Source organism: Natator depressus, chromosome 3, assembly GCF_965152275.1.
Source record: "Natator depressus isolate rNatDep1 chromosome 3, rNatDep2.hap1, whole genome shotgun sequence".
In the NCBI taxonomy this organism is placed as follows: Eukaryota; Metazoa; Chordata; order Testudines; family Cheloniidae; genus Natator; species Natator depressus.
In genome coordinates, this window is record NC_134236.1 from 207,024,371 (window position 1) to 207,039,838 (window position 15,468).

General features: G+C 53.1%; 1 protein-coding gene across 1 annotated transcript in view; it reads right to left on the reverse strand.

Moving 5' to 3' along the window:
* Window positions 1-7,606, reverse strand: part of LOC141985552 (phosphofurin acidic cluster sorting protein 2-like) — a 136,071-nt gene extending 128,465 nt beyond the window's left edge. Inside the window, exon 1 of the mRNA XM_074949791.1 lies at window positions 7,587-7,606. Coding sequence (XP_074805892.1) covers window positions 7,587-7,594 — 8 coding nt within the window. The 5' untranslated portion in view covers window positions 7,595-7,606. The remainder of the gene's footprint in view (window positions 1-7,586) is intronic.
* Window positions 7,607-15,468: the final 7,862 nt, after the last annotated feature.

Consider the following 15,468-nt stretch of genomic DNA (forward strand, 5'->3'; position numbering starts at 1 on the left):
AGTGAGCCAAATCCCTGGGCTTGGCGGTGGGGTCTGCACTGGGGGCTGCTCCAGCACACCCACCTCCACAGAGCTCCGAGACTCTGCAATAGGATCGGAGCACCTTACTTGTCCCTAACAGACACTTTCTGTGAGCTCAGCACATCCCAAAGCCGTACTCCTATTCAGACAGCCCCCCAAGCCCCTCATCGCAGCCTGGGCAGCAGCAATTGCCCAGGGAGCGCTGGCTGCTGGCAGGCAGAGATCAGTGTGGGGCCAGCTGCACAAGGGGCGAGCGGAGCAGTACGGCGGGGCCTGCAATGAGTTACTTCCAGGTTAGTCTCTGCTCCCAGAAGCACAATCCAGCAGGGTTCTGCCATCCATGCAGGGCAGCGCTGAGGGGGTGGTGCTGTGCCAGGCATGAAGTAGCACCCTAACTCTACACTCCCTGGCTGTCAGCACTTTGGGTGAGTCGGACTCCCACCTCCAGGCCTCCACTCTCTGACCCCGAAGTCCCACATCCCGGGGGACCCCGCAGCGAGGCCATTACTGCAGCTCCACCTCAGGATGCTCTGAGTGAATGTCCTCTGGGACGATGCTCTGTCCCTGGAGCTGGGGAGCCCCAGGAGACCTGGAGAGACGCCAGCTCACCTAGAACCTCGGCCCCGTGATGGCCACGGGATAAGTGGGCTTCTCTCACTGATCCTGACACAAAGGGAAAGGCCGAGGCTTCCGGGGCCTAGAGTCCTGATTTCCTGCGCCACCCCTGGCATGGGCTGCCCCTGCCACGGCTGTAGCAGTGGGCCCTGGGCTGGGGCGCCAGTCCCTGAAAAATGGGCTCCGTCCTCCCAAGCTTCTGCTACAGCTGCCACTGGCTCTTTCCCAAAGGTCCGGCACAGAGCTGCCTGCAGGCAGCCAGCAGGGCAGTGAATTTATGCCATGTTCTCCCCCTGCATGGCCGGGGTTAACGCACGGAGGTAAATTACTGCAGACGCTTGGAGCTGCCTGATCTCTGTGCACACAGTGCTACAGAATCATACCCACCATGCCCCCCTGAGATGCTCAGGAGAGCACCCAGCGTCCCGCTGCTCCCGAGCACCCCAGCCCAGGAGCAAAACCTGATTTGGGGGGATTTCCCAGCACTGCTGTCCTCTGAGCAGAGCCTGCTTTGTCCTGTGCAGAGGCCAGAGGGGCCGCATGAGCCCCAGGTGCAGCCGGTGTGGGAAGGATGCAAGGGAGAGACGCTCAGCAGCCCAGGGGATAACACCGCACAAGCAGCAATGCTGCAGGCCAGCCCCGAGCTAGCTGTGTCCTAAGCCGGGGCAGGGGATGCTGGTAGAGAAGAGGGATAACGCTGGCCATGGCACAGGGGTGGGGGAGTGCTGGTACAGGAGGGGATGGTGGGGGGGGAGCCAGTGGTGCAAGTAGGGCGGTCCGGTCCGTCCACCCCGCCATACCGGTAAGTAGGGTGACCAGATAGCAACTGTGACAAAATGGGACGGGGGTGGGGAGTAATAGGCACCTTTTTAAGAAAAAGTTCCAAAAAACGGGACTGTCCCTATAAAAACAGGACATCTGGTCACCCTACCAGTAAGCTAATTATAGCTGGTACGTCGTACCGGACAGACACAGGAGGAGCAGAACGTGGGGCCACCGGGCGGCCCCATGCCGGTAGCGCCTCTGGCATGGCTGTACTGCCCCCAGCCCTTCCACGCAGCTGCATCTAGCGTCTCCTGTCTGGGGTCTGCAGGCAGCCCCGCCGGAGGACAGGGCTGGGGGCGGTACAGCCGTGCGGAAGCGCTGGCTGTGGGGCAGGAAAGCCGTCAGGGCGCTGGCTGTGGGAGGGGACGGACGTGGGGAGCCGGCTGTGGGGCAGGAAAGCCGTCAGGCGCTGGCTGTGGGAGGGGACGGACGTGGGGAGCCGGCTGTGGGGCAGGAAAGCCGTCAGGGTGCTGGCTGTGGGAGGGGACGGACGTGGGGAGCCGGCTGTGGGGCAGGAAAGCCGTCAGCGCGCTGGCTGTGGGAGGGGACGGACGTGGGGAGCCGGCTGTGGGGCAGGAAAGCCGTCAGGGCGCTGGCTGTGGGAGGGGACGGATGTGGGGAGCCGGCTGTGGGGCAGGAAAGCTGTCATGGCGCTGGCTGTGGGAGGAGATGGCGTGTGGGACACTGGCTATTCAGAGATTCCAAGGCCCCGAAGGGACCATTCCTTGTGGCCATGTAGCCTGACCTCCTGTAGAGCGCAGGCCAGGGACCTGCCCCCTGAAAAATTCCTAGAATGGATAGAAAAACAGCCAGTCTTGATTTGACGATTGTCAGTGATGGAGAATCCCCACAATCCTTGGTACATATTTCCAGTGCTTAATTACTCTGACTGTTAAAAATGTACGCCTTATTTCCAGTCTCAATCTGTCTAGCTTCAATTTGCTTCAGACATTGTCTCGAGTTATGCCTTTCCCTGCTAGATTGAAGAGCCCATTGTTAAAATATTTGTTAGCCATGTAGGTACTTATAGACTGCCATCAGGTCACCCCTTCACCTTCTCTTTGTTTAATTAAATAGATTGAGCTCCTTGAGTCTATCATTGTACCGCATGCTTTTAAATCCTTTAATCATTTTTTAATATTCTCTGACCCCTCTCCAATTTATCAGCACCCTTACTGAACTGTAGGCACCAGAACTGGACACCGGATTCCAGCAGCGGTCACACCAGTGCCAGACAGAGATAAAACAATCTCTCTGCTCCTACGCAGGATTCCCGTCTATGCATCCCCAGCTCCCGTTGGCTCTTTTGGCCAGAGCGTCACTCAAGGAGTTAATGGTCAGCTGATTACCCACCCCCACCCCCACATCTTTTTCAGAGTCGCAGCTTCCCAGGATAGAGGCCCCTATCCTGGAAGTGTGGCCGGCATTCTTTGCTCTCTGAGACAAACATTTACATTTAACCATATTAAAACCCCTGTTGTTAGCTTGCACCCATTTACCAAGCAATCTCAGTCACTCAGAATCAGTGACCTTCCTCGTCATTATTTACCCCTCCCCCAATTTTTGTGTCATCACTTTATCAGTAATGATTTTATATTTTCTTTCAGGTCCTTAACAAAGACGTTAAATAGCCTAGGGCCAAAGAACTGCCCCCTGCAGGACCCCACTGGAAACGCACCCCCTCAATGACAATTCCCTATTTACAGTTACATTATAAGACCTATCAGTTAGCCAGTTTTTAATCCATTTAATGTGTGGCTGCCACGGGGTTCACTACTCACTGCTGGTGCACCTCCTTACGGCTCATGTGGGGATTACCTCACCGCTGGTCGGATACCCTTTCCTGTGGTCGCTCAGCCCGTTGTCTCAGTCTCATGCTCCAGAGCTCTGGGTCATCTTCTTCTTTGTGACTCGGCTGCTCCCTCTTTGTGGCCTAGCCCTCCAGCCAGACCGCTATAGTCCTTCCCTTCTGGGGTGTGTCAAAGGCTCTCTAGACAAGCTGTCTCTCTGCTGTTCCTGGCAGGCCTCCAGTCTGCATCCAAGGCTGTGCCATTTCCCCAGTGGATGGTAGGGGAATGCGGGCCTGCCCTCTGCTGTGGGCTCCAGCCCAAGGACCCAGTGCTCCACAACACATTTTAACAGCTGCCGCCAATTCCCCTTTTAACCAGGCTGATTTTTAACAAGCACAACCCTCTTTATCAGTTGTAGGGTTGTGGCTCTTTGGGCATCTAGCAAGGTGTTCTTAAACAACTCCCAATTCTCATTCACATCTTTCTGAGTAAACTCTTCCTCCCAGCTGATTTGGCTCATAATTGTTTCCAGCTTTGTGAAACTGGTCCTATTAAAGCACCAAGTATAAGAACCTAAGAACGGCCTTACTGGGTCAGACCAATGGTCCATCTAGCCCAGTATCCTGTCTTCCAACTGTGGCCAGTGCCAGGTGCTTCAGAGGGAATGAACCTAACAGCAAATATCAAGTGATCCATCCCGTCATCCACTCCCAGCTTCTGTCAGTTGGATGTTTATGGACACATATAGCATGGGGTTGCATCCCTGACTATCTTGGCTAATAACTATTGATGGACCTATCCTCCATGAGATGGACCTATCTTTTATATATGTCCCTGGTCCGGACTTTATTCTGCTTGCACATTATAAAAGTGATCAATTCATGATCACTTGTACCTAAAATACCATTAACTTTTAATTCTATGGTCAGTTCCTCTTTCCCTGTCCCAAAGTCTAATATAGAACTCCCCCATGTTGGCTGCACCACTTTTTGAATTAGGAAATTGTCATCTGTAATGTTTAGAAATTCCAAGGATGTTTGAGTGCTGTGAGCAGGAGACCCCCCAGCATATGTCACTCAAATTGAAGTCCCCCCTGATGACACAGATTTCCCCCCCCCATACATTATACAGAGGTGCGTGAGCAGCCAGTCATTCTGTTCCCTAGTGTGATTTGTTGGGCTGTAGCAGACACTGACTAATACCCCATCTTGTGCTTTATCTGTTAGGACTTTGATCCATAAGCATTCAAGGTCATTTTCTTCTGAGTTATCAGTGATTTGGAACAGGTAATACCATTCTGGACAGAGTGCCACACCCCCTTCCCTTTTGCCCACTCAATCCTTCCTAACTAGGTTATAACCATTGATTTTAACATTCCAATCATGCAAATCATCCCACCAGGTTTCATTAATCCCAACTAGATTGAATTTATGCTCATAAATGAGCAATCCAATTCCTCATTTGTTACCCAGGCTCCTAGCATTAGTGTATTGGCAATTAAATAATTCCTTCTCTTCCTGTCCTTTGGTATCTTGATTCATTTTCTTCTCAACATCTCAGTTTTGTGCTAACTCAGTCCTCATATCTTCCATCTTTTTACCCTCCCCTTTTGCTATTAGGTTTTGTTTTGCTTAGTTTTGCTATGAGGAGATTGTTCCCCCTACTATTGAGGTGGAGGCCATCCAAACTATGCAACCCCCTTTCCCCATAGAAGGTGGACCAATGTTGCACAAAACCCAAACCCTCCACCCTACACCACTTTCCTAGCCAGCAATTCGCTTCCAGAATATTCTGTCTGCTGTCTTCCTTTGTTCATGGGAATGGAAGGATCTCAGAAGGTTGCTTGAACATTCTTCAGCATGCTTCCAAGTTCCCTGAAGTCATCTGTGAGATATCGTGCAATGCAGTGGCATTAGTGCCAATATGAACCATCACTAATGGATCCTTGCCTGTATACTTCATGAGCCTATCCAGTCTTAGAGTGACAGCTCATGTCTTGGCTCTGAGAAGGAGGCATACTGTCCTGTTGTTTGCCTGTCACTTGCAGAATGTTCTTTCCATTCTTCTGAGTATTGAATCTCCAACAAGGATTGTCTGTCTTCCATGGATGGTTGGAGAATTCTTTGCGGGTAAGCTTGCTTTTCTTACACGTTGGGCTGAGCTGCCATCTGCATACGTGACCTGTACATCTCTTTGTTCCCTTGGACCTGCTGGTTCTTGAGAGGCATCTTCCATAGTTTCCACTTTGAAACCCGATATTGTTTGAAACTCCTAGCTGTGTGGAATTCCTCCTGCTTCTCTTCTCTCTGCTGGCCCCAGTTTGCCCATCCTCACCTTTCTCCATCTGTACAGAAAGCCACTGTGACCTCTTCCTCTGCCAGTTACAAACTGCCAGGCCTCCTGTCTAACTCCCTAGCTCACCCATTTCTTGGTGGTCAGCTCAATTCTTCATTGAACTTGGGGTACTGGTGTTTCCTAAATCTGATTGTCTAGAAGCTCTCTGATTCTTAGCAGTGTCTCAGCTTGCCCCTCCAGTCCAAGAATCTTCTGCTCCGGCACGGGCACCGACTTGCACTTCATGCCCAGGAAAACCCTCCTGGCTTCAGGCAGGAAAGAGAACATGGCACTTTCGCTGCAGGTCACCACCACTGTTCCGTTGCTGGCTATCTTTTTATCACACGTAGAGCTGAACCTGGAAGGAAAGCCTCTCCCACGCCAAACGCCCTCAGTATCTCCCGTTAGCTGCCTCTGTTTGTGGCTCTTGAGTTCACCTCACAAGTGACTTTTTATACCCAGTCTTTGCTGCTTAGCTGAGTTCAGCTCCGCCTCTCACCACCAGGGAGTGATTAACCACTCCCGAGACTTCAAACGGTGCAGCTCATCAAAGCTCCCAGGGCTAGAGCCTCGGGGTCTTCAGCAACCCATGGATCAAGGGGAGCTGGCTCTGGGAGGGGATGGAGTGTGGGGTGTTGGCTGTGGGGCAGCGATGCTGTCAGGGTGCTGGCTCTGGGAGGGGCACTGGCTGTGGGAGGGGGCTGCTCTCAGAGGTTGCAGGGTGGTAGCAGGTTTGATGTGGTTCAGTTTCCTTGTGACACACCCAGGGTATTTTCAGTGTCGGCACGGCATGCCCACACAGCCTGGGGCCTCAGCCATATGACGTGCAAGAAGCCCAGCTAGGATCCCACCAAGTCCACCTCTCTCGGGGGTCTCTGCTACCTGCTCAGCACACTCCGTTTTTCTCTGCCGGCTTGGCCCTGTCCATTCCCTGGGGAATTGCTTAGCCCACCAGGCCTGGATGGCATGGCCCAGTTCCTGGCCACTAACCCTCCTCGGGGCCAGATGCTCTACAATGCCAAGGGGCTTCAGAGCCAGTGCCCTCTGAAGGCAGCTTCTCTGCTAGTTCTCTGCTAAATCCCCCATCATCCCATGAACAACCATCCCCATCTGGGCTGCTGTCATGGATCCGCAGCATCGGTGCTACGGCCCCAGCTTTGGAACAGTCTCTAGGAGGAACCCCTGCGGTGTGCCAGACCCACTAGGGTCTCACTCTTCCTCCAGGTAAGCCACGTGGCTTTACCTCCTCCTTAGACAAGACCACCGGGCCTACAGCACCCTGCTTCACAGCATGAGCTCCATTCAGCAAGACCAGCTGAGACAGACCCTGAGGGAGACGTGTCCGCTCTGCAGGGATTCATTCATCTCACCAAGCATTTCTGGTGAGACTCACGCAGCATTGTCAAAACTGTCGGGTTTATTTGTTAACTAGAACATAGCATAGGAAGTCCTTAGGGTAGTCCAGAGAAGCAAAGGCTAAAGCATAGGTCATTCTGGTTAGCCCAGCGCTCAGCCAAGCTGTAGGGAGCCCCTAGCTCAAGCTATGTCTGTCCCTCTGTCTGACCTCCGACCTCCTCTATCAGACTCCAGGTGAAAGCCCTGACTCCTTCCGGCAGCCATCTCTTGTCCCCCACCTCACACCTTCCCACTCCTTGCTCTCCAGCTTGGGATTATTGCTCAGCCTCCCTGCTGAGCGGTGGGGAGATCCAAATCCTTTTGGGTCACTCGTTGCGGAGTGTCAATGTCTGGGCAATTGGATTTGCTGTTGTCTTTTCAAATGCTCCATTAATCTGGGGACCAAGCCCCAGACAGCTAGGTGACACCTATCCCCATGTCTCAGCCTGCGCTGGGAGCAAACAGCCCCTTCCCACCACTGTGTAACAGTGTGGTATATAAAGGAAACGGGGTCACAAACAGAACTCATAAAAATATTCCCACTTTACCAGAGCCCCCTTGGGCCAGGTGTCAGCATTAACCCTTTGTGCAGGGTCCAGTACTTACACATCCATAAGTCATCTCATCAGCAGCTTTGCTATCGCTGCCCAACCTCCCGCCAGGGCTCTGGGCAGGTCCCAAGCCCCAGAGACACAGGTCACAGGAGCTGGAAATGCAGCCTCCACAGCTCTTCCACTGGCTCCCTGCCACATCCTGGGAAGATCCTGCCAGACTCCAGCTTCGAGCTGGGCCAGGCCTTGGGGAGATGCTCAGTAACATGAATCGCCACTCACTGAAGTACCATTCCCTGCAGCCCATGGCTCAGTCCCAGAGCCTTCCCCCCTCCCACCCTACCCATCTTCTGCTGACCACTGGGTCTGCTGAGCTCTCACACCCCTGGGCTGCTTGTTCCCTGGTTAGTTGTTTCCATGGAGATGCAGTCTGGTTAGCAGGAGACCCAGTTCTCTCTCTCATGCAGCCATCTAGCCTGAGATCTCTAGGTCTGTACTGCAGGAGGATCAGAGCCAGCCTGAGTAGGAGGCATTGCACCCCTGGCTTGCAGCTCAGGCCAGCCCTCGTCTCTCCAGGCTGGCAAGGCTGGAGCGCAAACAGAGAGAAGCAGCAGCAGGTGCCCAAGGCAGAGCCACACGAGATTCATCCATCTCACCAATTAGCCACTCACTCGTGAGTGGAATACAAAGCACAGTGTCGCTGCACACTGACAGAGTGATGGAGGAGCCCAGCCTCGGTGCCGTTAACCCTATCCCTGGCACGTATGGAGCAGCCCACCTCTGTCCTCACTGCAGAGGGGAGGCACGTGGCAGGGTGCATGCAAGGGGGCTGCCCACTGGTAATTCACTAGTGAAATGGGTGCACACAACTCCCACACCAGCTGCTGTGCAGCTGGGGCAGAACAGGCCCTTTTGAATCTGCATACGCATCGCACTAGCAGACCTTCCAAGAGCTCGGAAGGGACTCGCACTGCTGCTCTGGGCAGGGGCTCCTCAGGGGCAGCTTTCAGCCCAGCTGTTCCCCTGCTCTGCCAGCCGTGCCGCCATCCCCTGCCCCTGGGCACAGCGCCCAACTCCCACAGAGCTGTCCCCGCTCCAGCCTAGTGCTGCTGGTGCTGGGCCAGGCCCTCGACGATGGACACGCCCCCAGGCGGCAGTGATGCATGTCAACGCTGGGTGCTGGGGTACCCTCAGAACCGCAGCTTTCATTGAAAAGGAGGAGTCTGTTTCTAGCCCTCCTAGCTGGGAAGGAAAGCTTGAAACCATCCTCCCCTTCCTCCCTCCCCAACACGCTCCAAAGCAGAAGGCAAATCAAAGCCCCCAGTTTACCGTGCTTTCACATCTCCTGACACTGAAGGCCAGCTCCAGCTGGCTGGGGCTCGCTCGGGCATCTGGAATTCTTAGGGATGCCAACGGCATGTGACCAAAGCAAAACCCGAATCCCCTCTGCAGCTGGCACTGCACCACCCATTGGACCGGGGGCCTGGCCCAGCCGACTCTGCTGGAGGCAGAGCAGCCAAGAGGGCAAAGGGCCACAGGCGTCTGGCACACCACCTGCCAGGGTAGGACCTTTCAGCTGGAGAAGGGATCCCTCAAGGGCTGGAAGGAAGGAAATAGGCGGGGCAGATTGAATTAGTCAGGCCTCATTTAGCAGGGAAAGGAGCTGGTGCAGGAAAGAAGGGGCTCTCCCTCAGCTGGAATAAAGAGGGCAGCTCCTCACCTGACCCGTCCTGCTTCCCCACCCCGGCCCTGCATGACTGGCTGAGCTGGCAAACGCTGCTGGGGTGCATGTCACTAAGAAGCGGCTGCATGAGGCTGGATGTGGGGCTTCAGATCAGGGCTGCAGGAGTGGAAGAGTGCAGTGCCGGGCAGGTCAGGCCTGTGGTGCATTAAGGGAGCTGTGTGAGGCTCACGCATTAGCCTCCTGGGGACAGCCCAGGGCTCGGCCCTCAACCGTGCCCTTGGGATCCCTATTGGGACACTTACCTTTATGGCTGTAGCCCTGTGATGGTCTTTGCCCATAGGGAGCATTGCCTAGTGGTCAGGGGCTTAGTCCCTTCAACATACAGGGGGTGGGGTGAGGGGCAGTTTTGGTCATGGAGCCTGCCACTTCCTACCACCCTGCTATTGCCCGAAGTTCCCAGTCTAACAGCAGAGGGGCGTCAACTCACCACATGGCACCTCTTCGTGGCCAGGCATGGTGTGGTAGCTCTCTCCCTCTTGGGGCGATGGCTGCCTCTTCTTGGGCCTTGGGCCAGGTCATTTCCCAGTCTCTCCCCTTCAGGGCCAGTCCTAACAACAGCTGGGGAATCAGCACTGACTGGGGGAGTAGGAGAGAGGGGGCAATGCCTCCCACACAGGTACATGAGATATTGGTCCTCCCTTCCCCCAAGGAGGGACCTTTGGGCAGCTGTGGATAGGGGAGATCCTGCCTTCCCTCAGCCCTTTTCTCAGGTATGTGAGTTGCAGAACCTTTGTCTTCACTGACCTGTCCACAGGTGAGCTGTTCTACTCCCTTTTAACTCCTCCTCCAGCCAGTACATCTCCTGCAAGTGCGGTGGGGCAGGGCTGAGCCCAGAGCAGCTCTTGCAGCCCCCCCCCAAGACAGAACCCGGGGAGCCAGGATGATCCAATTGCTCCCCCCACTCCCTGGAGCAAAGGTCAGCATTTTGGTGAGCTTTTCTGGCTCTGCTGAATTTGGAAGGCATACAGCTGGAGAGACCGGTACCAGCACATAAGCCGGGGGTTGTGTCCTTCATGGCGTTCAACCACCTCAAGGGGGTGCAGTAGGTAAGAAGCTTGAATGGGTTCCCCAGGAAGTAATATCAGAGAGCGCCCACGGCCCATTTCACAGTGAGACCCGCCTTTTTTATGATGGACTATGCCTGTTCCCATGCGGCTTGAGGAGAGTAGTGGGTGTTCCTCTCCATTTGCGTCCTGGGACAAGACAGCGCCCAGTCCCACGGCTGAAGCATTGCTCTGTAAAATGAATTCTCCTGTGGAGCTGGGACTGCCCAGGACAGGCTCTTTACCCAGGAGTTATTTCACTGTCTGCGAGCCCCCAAACCTGTATGACTTGCTTCTTTATGGTGGGCAAAGGCATGCTTTGAGGGCTTGGACTTCCCTAAAGCATAGCCCAGATAGGTAGTTTCTTTCTTCCCAGTCTTGCACTATGTTGGGTTTGCCGCTAGCCCAGGCTACCGCAGGGACCAAAGAATGTGTGTGACGTGCGTTAGACCTTCCTGCCCGCTGATTTGGCTCATGACTGCATGGGTGAACCTGGCCCTTTTAAAGCACCATGTATCTATATTACCGGTTTGGCCTTTATTCTATAGGCACATTATAAATGTAATGTAGTCATGATTACTTGTACCGAAGATACCCTTAGCTCTGCAAGAGAGGCTTTGATTCTATTTTCTAGCTGGCGCACCATCCACAGATTGCAGAACCTCTTTGCTCGGGGGGAGGGTGGGTCAAAAAGAACCCAGCTGTGCTGTCACATTTCAGGTGGTGTTTCTGTGGCTGGTGGTTAGAAAAACCCTCTCTTTTTCCTGTAAGCTGAGCAGGTTTGCTCTGGAGAGTGCGCGACACAAACACAAAACCTTCGTTGTGTCGTTTGGAAAAGCACAAATGCAGTTTTTTTTCTGGCTAGGACTTTTGTTAGGAAGCAATTAAACACGCCTCTGTTTGAACGGCCTCCAATTGCTAATATTTAACGCTCGGGTAGCCCGCACTTTCATTTGCTATAGTCACAGCCACGTCAGTCAGTGGAAAACAAGACAACCCCCGATGCCACCCAAACCTGCAGGCGTGAATGTTGTAGCCACTGAAGCTGAGCAGTCCATCAAATGGGATTTACAACTGGGCCAGCACTCCCCGACCTGCCCAAGCAGTCAAATATTCTGCACTGCAGAGCTAGTGCCTCCTAAAACAAGCTGAGCGGCCCAGAGAGGTTCCCGTGCAGTATGTCTCAACAAACCCCCCCGTGAAGTTTCTAGGCCAGCTCCCCCCAGCTGTGGCCTGCCAGCAGAGCATTAGAACAATGTTAAGAAATGAATTAAACCTGCTTCACACAGCCATTGTTCCCAGTCTTAAATCTCAGAAGCCACTTGTTCACGTCCCCTCCTATCCTGCCTCCAAACCCACCCCTGGCCCCAAACCACATGGGCAAAACGTTAGGAGCAATAGACGTGGGGAGACCTTCCTGATGGGGGGAGAGGCGCTGGGATCCCCAGGACACATGATTAGCTGGAGGGGGCAGGGCAGAGCCAGTAGAGTTCCAGAGGACAGGAAGTGGGTTTAGTCAGTAAAATTCAGAAAGGATTGTGAGAAAAGACAGCTGGAAGTGGGAGTCGGGCAGCCCCAGGGCAGCAGGGTTAAGCTCCCAAGCGTGTGGGGGTTCTGCTGTGCCAGGAGAACAGGGGGTTATGCACATCAGGGGAAGGAAGTAGCAATGCCAGCACCAAGGGAGTTAAATGCCCAGGAGGAATATCAGATAGTGCCAGGGCAGCAGGAGTTAAATGCCCAGGGGTGGGTGGGGGTGTTGCACAGTGCCTGGGCAGTGGGGTTTAATGCCTGTGGAGGGGGTTGGGGTGCCAGGGCAGTGAGGGTTAAACGTGTGTGTGTGTGTGGGGGGGCAGTTATCAAGCAGGGCCAGTGTAGTGGGGATTAAACACTGGCGGCAGGAGGTTAGGCATGGAAGTGGCAGCTGGAATGGCCCTGGGCTCAGAGTTAGGGGCATTCCTGTGGACAGGAACTGCAGACTCTGTAGAGAGGAGAGGGGGCAGCAGATCTCTGGCCATGCCTCCCCTCACACTGCAGGAGGTATCACAGCAGGAGAACCACTCAGGGTGTTTCATTCCTGCATTGGTACCATGACTGGCTCTTTGGAATTAAAGGTTTACACACCTGCCTTCAGGGGGCAGTCAGATCATACGGACTCTCAGCTTCCAGCCCTCAAGCTTGTGAAGATCACACTGAAAACACGTACTAGCACGCTGAACTTGGTCTCCCCACTTGAGCTCCTAGGGTGGCAACTTCAAATCTTACGATGGGACTTTAAACATCAGCATGAACTACCTGATCATTTCAGCTAAAGGAACAGGGCCAAGGGCTTGGAGTGGAGGAACTTGCAGCGGCTACAGCTAAGGCAACGCACAAGGGAGAAGAACAACGACAGAGGAGGGGGCGAGAAACACCAGAAAGAGCAGTGATCCCCAAAGACCAGTGTATTTTCTCACTGGGTGACACTGGAGGTAACAGGAAGGCAGTGAAAAAGCAATACTCATGGTGCAGCTATAGTTACACCACTGCTAAGGGGCAAAAAGGTTTGTTTCTATTCTTTCTAAAATTTACATACCTAGTCACACTGGCTAGAAACAGGGGCTGAGGAAGAGTGTGGGGCAGGGGAGGATAAGATTGGAGCTCATCAGTACTGAGATTCCCAGTTTCAGAGTCCATACGTCAAAAAGGGCATTGAGGAACTGAACCAAGTTCATAAGAGCAACCAGGATGACTTGAGATATGGAAAACCGGCTTCCTAGTAAGAGACTAGTTTAGTTTGCCCCAGAGAATGCTGAAGTGATTTGATCACCTGGGGAAAGATTTCTGGTAGCAAGGGGCTCTTTACTATGGCAAAGGCAGCATACGATCAATGTCTGGGAGCTGCAGCCAGACAAATTCAGACTAGAAATGTGAAGCTGTTTTTATAAATGGGAGTGTCCTCATGTTATTTTGCTCACATCTGGAAGGGAGAGGTGGAAGGCTGGATTACTGGACAGCGTGAGGCTTCTTACCTTAGAACTGGTATTACTGGGAAGGCCTAGGTGCCTTCCGGTGTCCAGCAGTAGTCAAATATTTCAAATGTGCAGCCTAGACCATTCTTTTGGGTCTACACTGTGGTACATTCTCCTATGGCTCCTGGGGGCGGGGGACACAAAATGCCATTTAGCCTTGGGGAAAGTGCACTGGACTGTAAACCAGGTGACGATGAATTCAGCTCGCCTCTTCCACTGGCTGCTGGTGCTTCTATGTACCTGTCAGTCCTTATTATTGACCAAGGCCTCATACCCTGGAGGAGACAACTACCCTTCCTCTTATCTGACAGAGAAGGTAACAGAGGTTGCACAAGATCACCACAGCTAGGACTAAAATCCAAGACTCATCCACTTACACTACTTTTCAGACTGAATGTGCAAACAGAGTGCTTGGGCAGCCTGTCTGTAATCACTAGACCACACTATGCCCCCCATGTCAGGAATAGATCAAAGGAGTCGCGATTCCCACTATTCTCCTGCTGTCTAGAAAACCACTGTGTACCCAGTTGTTAAAGGTGTGTTCACTCGAAGGGTAGAGGGCTGTAGCCTAACTGCGTGCCGGTGTGGGTGCACGCAATCCTCACTGCTGATGCAGGGAAGTAGGCTGTTATGGCTCCATGAGACAAAACGTTGGTTTTACCAGTATTTTGAAAGTTAAAGCGAAATTTGTTTACAATAGAATTCTGCATCCTCTCCAAACTCGACCCCCCCCCAAAGTCAGATTGTACTGGCACTTCTTACGTCACGGGCCTGAGCCAACATCACCTCTGGCAAAGCCAGCCATAGAACCCAGCTCCCCCCATGTACCAACACCAACCCTTCGCCACGCTGAAAGAGTGGGCCACCCCTCTGTGCTTGGCAACGCTGTCGGTGCAACAGGCTGCTCCAGCACCACTGCGTCTACCCCCTGCTGAGACCCAGCTGGCCTGGCCAAGCAACCAGTGGCCTACGATGGAATTTCTGTGTAGCAAAGGCGGAAGGGCACTGCCGATAGAGAAGGGATGGTGCCATACTTAAGGAAATGGCCTGGGACCCAGGACAGCCAGGTTCCATCCAGGGCTCTGGGATGTAGGGCACGTGACTTACAGCACAACCTTAGGAGGTGGCAGCTCATTTTTAACTTATGTGATGTAGATAGTTTCAGCAACACTAGCGATGCACAGAAAGCTGGAGGGGTCCTGAAGGTAGCTGAAGCTGCCACAGAATCTCCACCATCTTTCACTCGAGTCCTGTGGAATGCAGGGGGAGTTTGCTGCAGGATTCAGGCCATAAAGACAGCCATATAGGGTCAAACCAATGGTCCAGCTAGCCTGTATCCTGTCTCTGGCTGTGACCCATGCCAAATGCTTCAGAGGCAATGAACAGAACAGGGCAATTTTCAACTCATTCATCTCCTGTCATCCAGTCCCAGCTTCTGGCTGTCAGAGGTTTAGCGACACCCAGAGCAGGGGGTTGTATCTCTGACCATCTTGGCTACTAGCCACTGATAGACCTAGCCTCTGTAACTTAATCTAATTCTTTTTTTAAACCCAGTAATACTTTTGGTCTTCACAACATCCCCTGGCAACGAGTTCCACAGGGTGACTGTGCACTGAGTGAACTACTTCCTTGTTTGTTTTAAACCTGCTGCCTATTAATTTCATTGGGTGACCCCTGGTTCGTGTGTAAATAACACTTCCTTATTCACTTTCTCCACTTCATTCATGATTTCATAAGCTTCCTATGAAGTGAGACTGTACTTGCAATTTTGCCGTAGCCCAGGCGATTTTTTCCACCCTGTAATAAGTGTTCCATTAGAATTTGTGACTTACCATTTTCTCCCTACTGGCTGAAGTTACATTAAGACAACGTGGTGGTGTTACAGAAGTCAACGATGACCACAGGAAAGAGCACCAGCTCTGGGGTGTATAAGTAAGGCAGGATCAATTGATCATGATCGGCATGATTCTTCATTCTGGTTTTTCCCCTTGTGTCCCTGCAAAGCCCCCTCCAATTCTACTGATTGTGCCTACTGCAAAGTGGAGGCGTGCTTGTCTGAAGCACAGAGCTCCCCTTATTGGACTCCCCTGATGTACGGACACAGAATTATAGATAAGATTTGACCTTTATGGAAGATTCGAG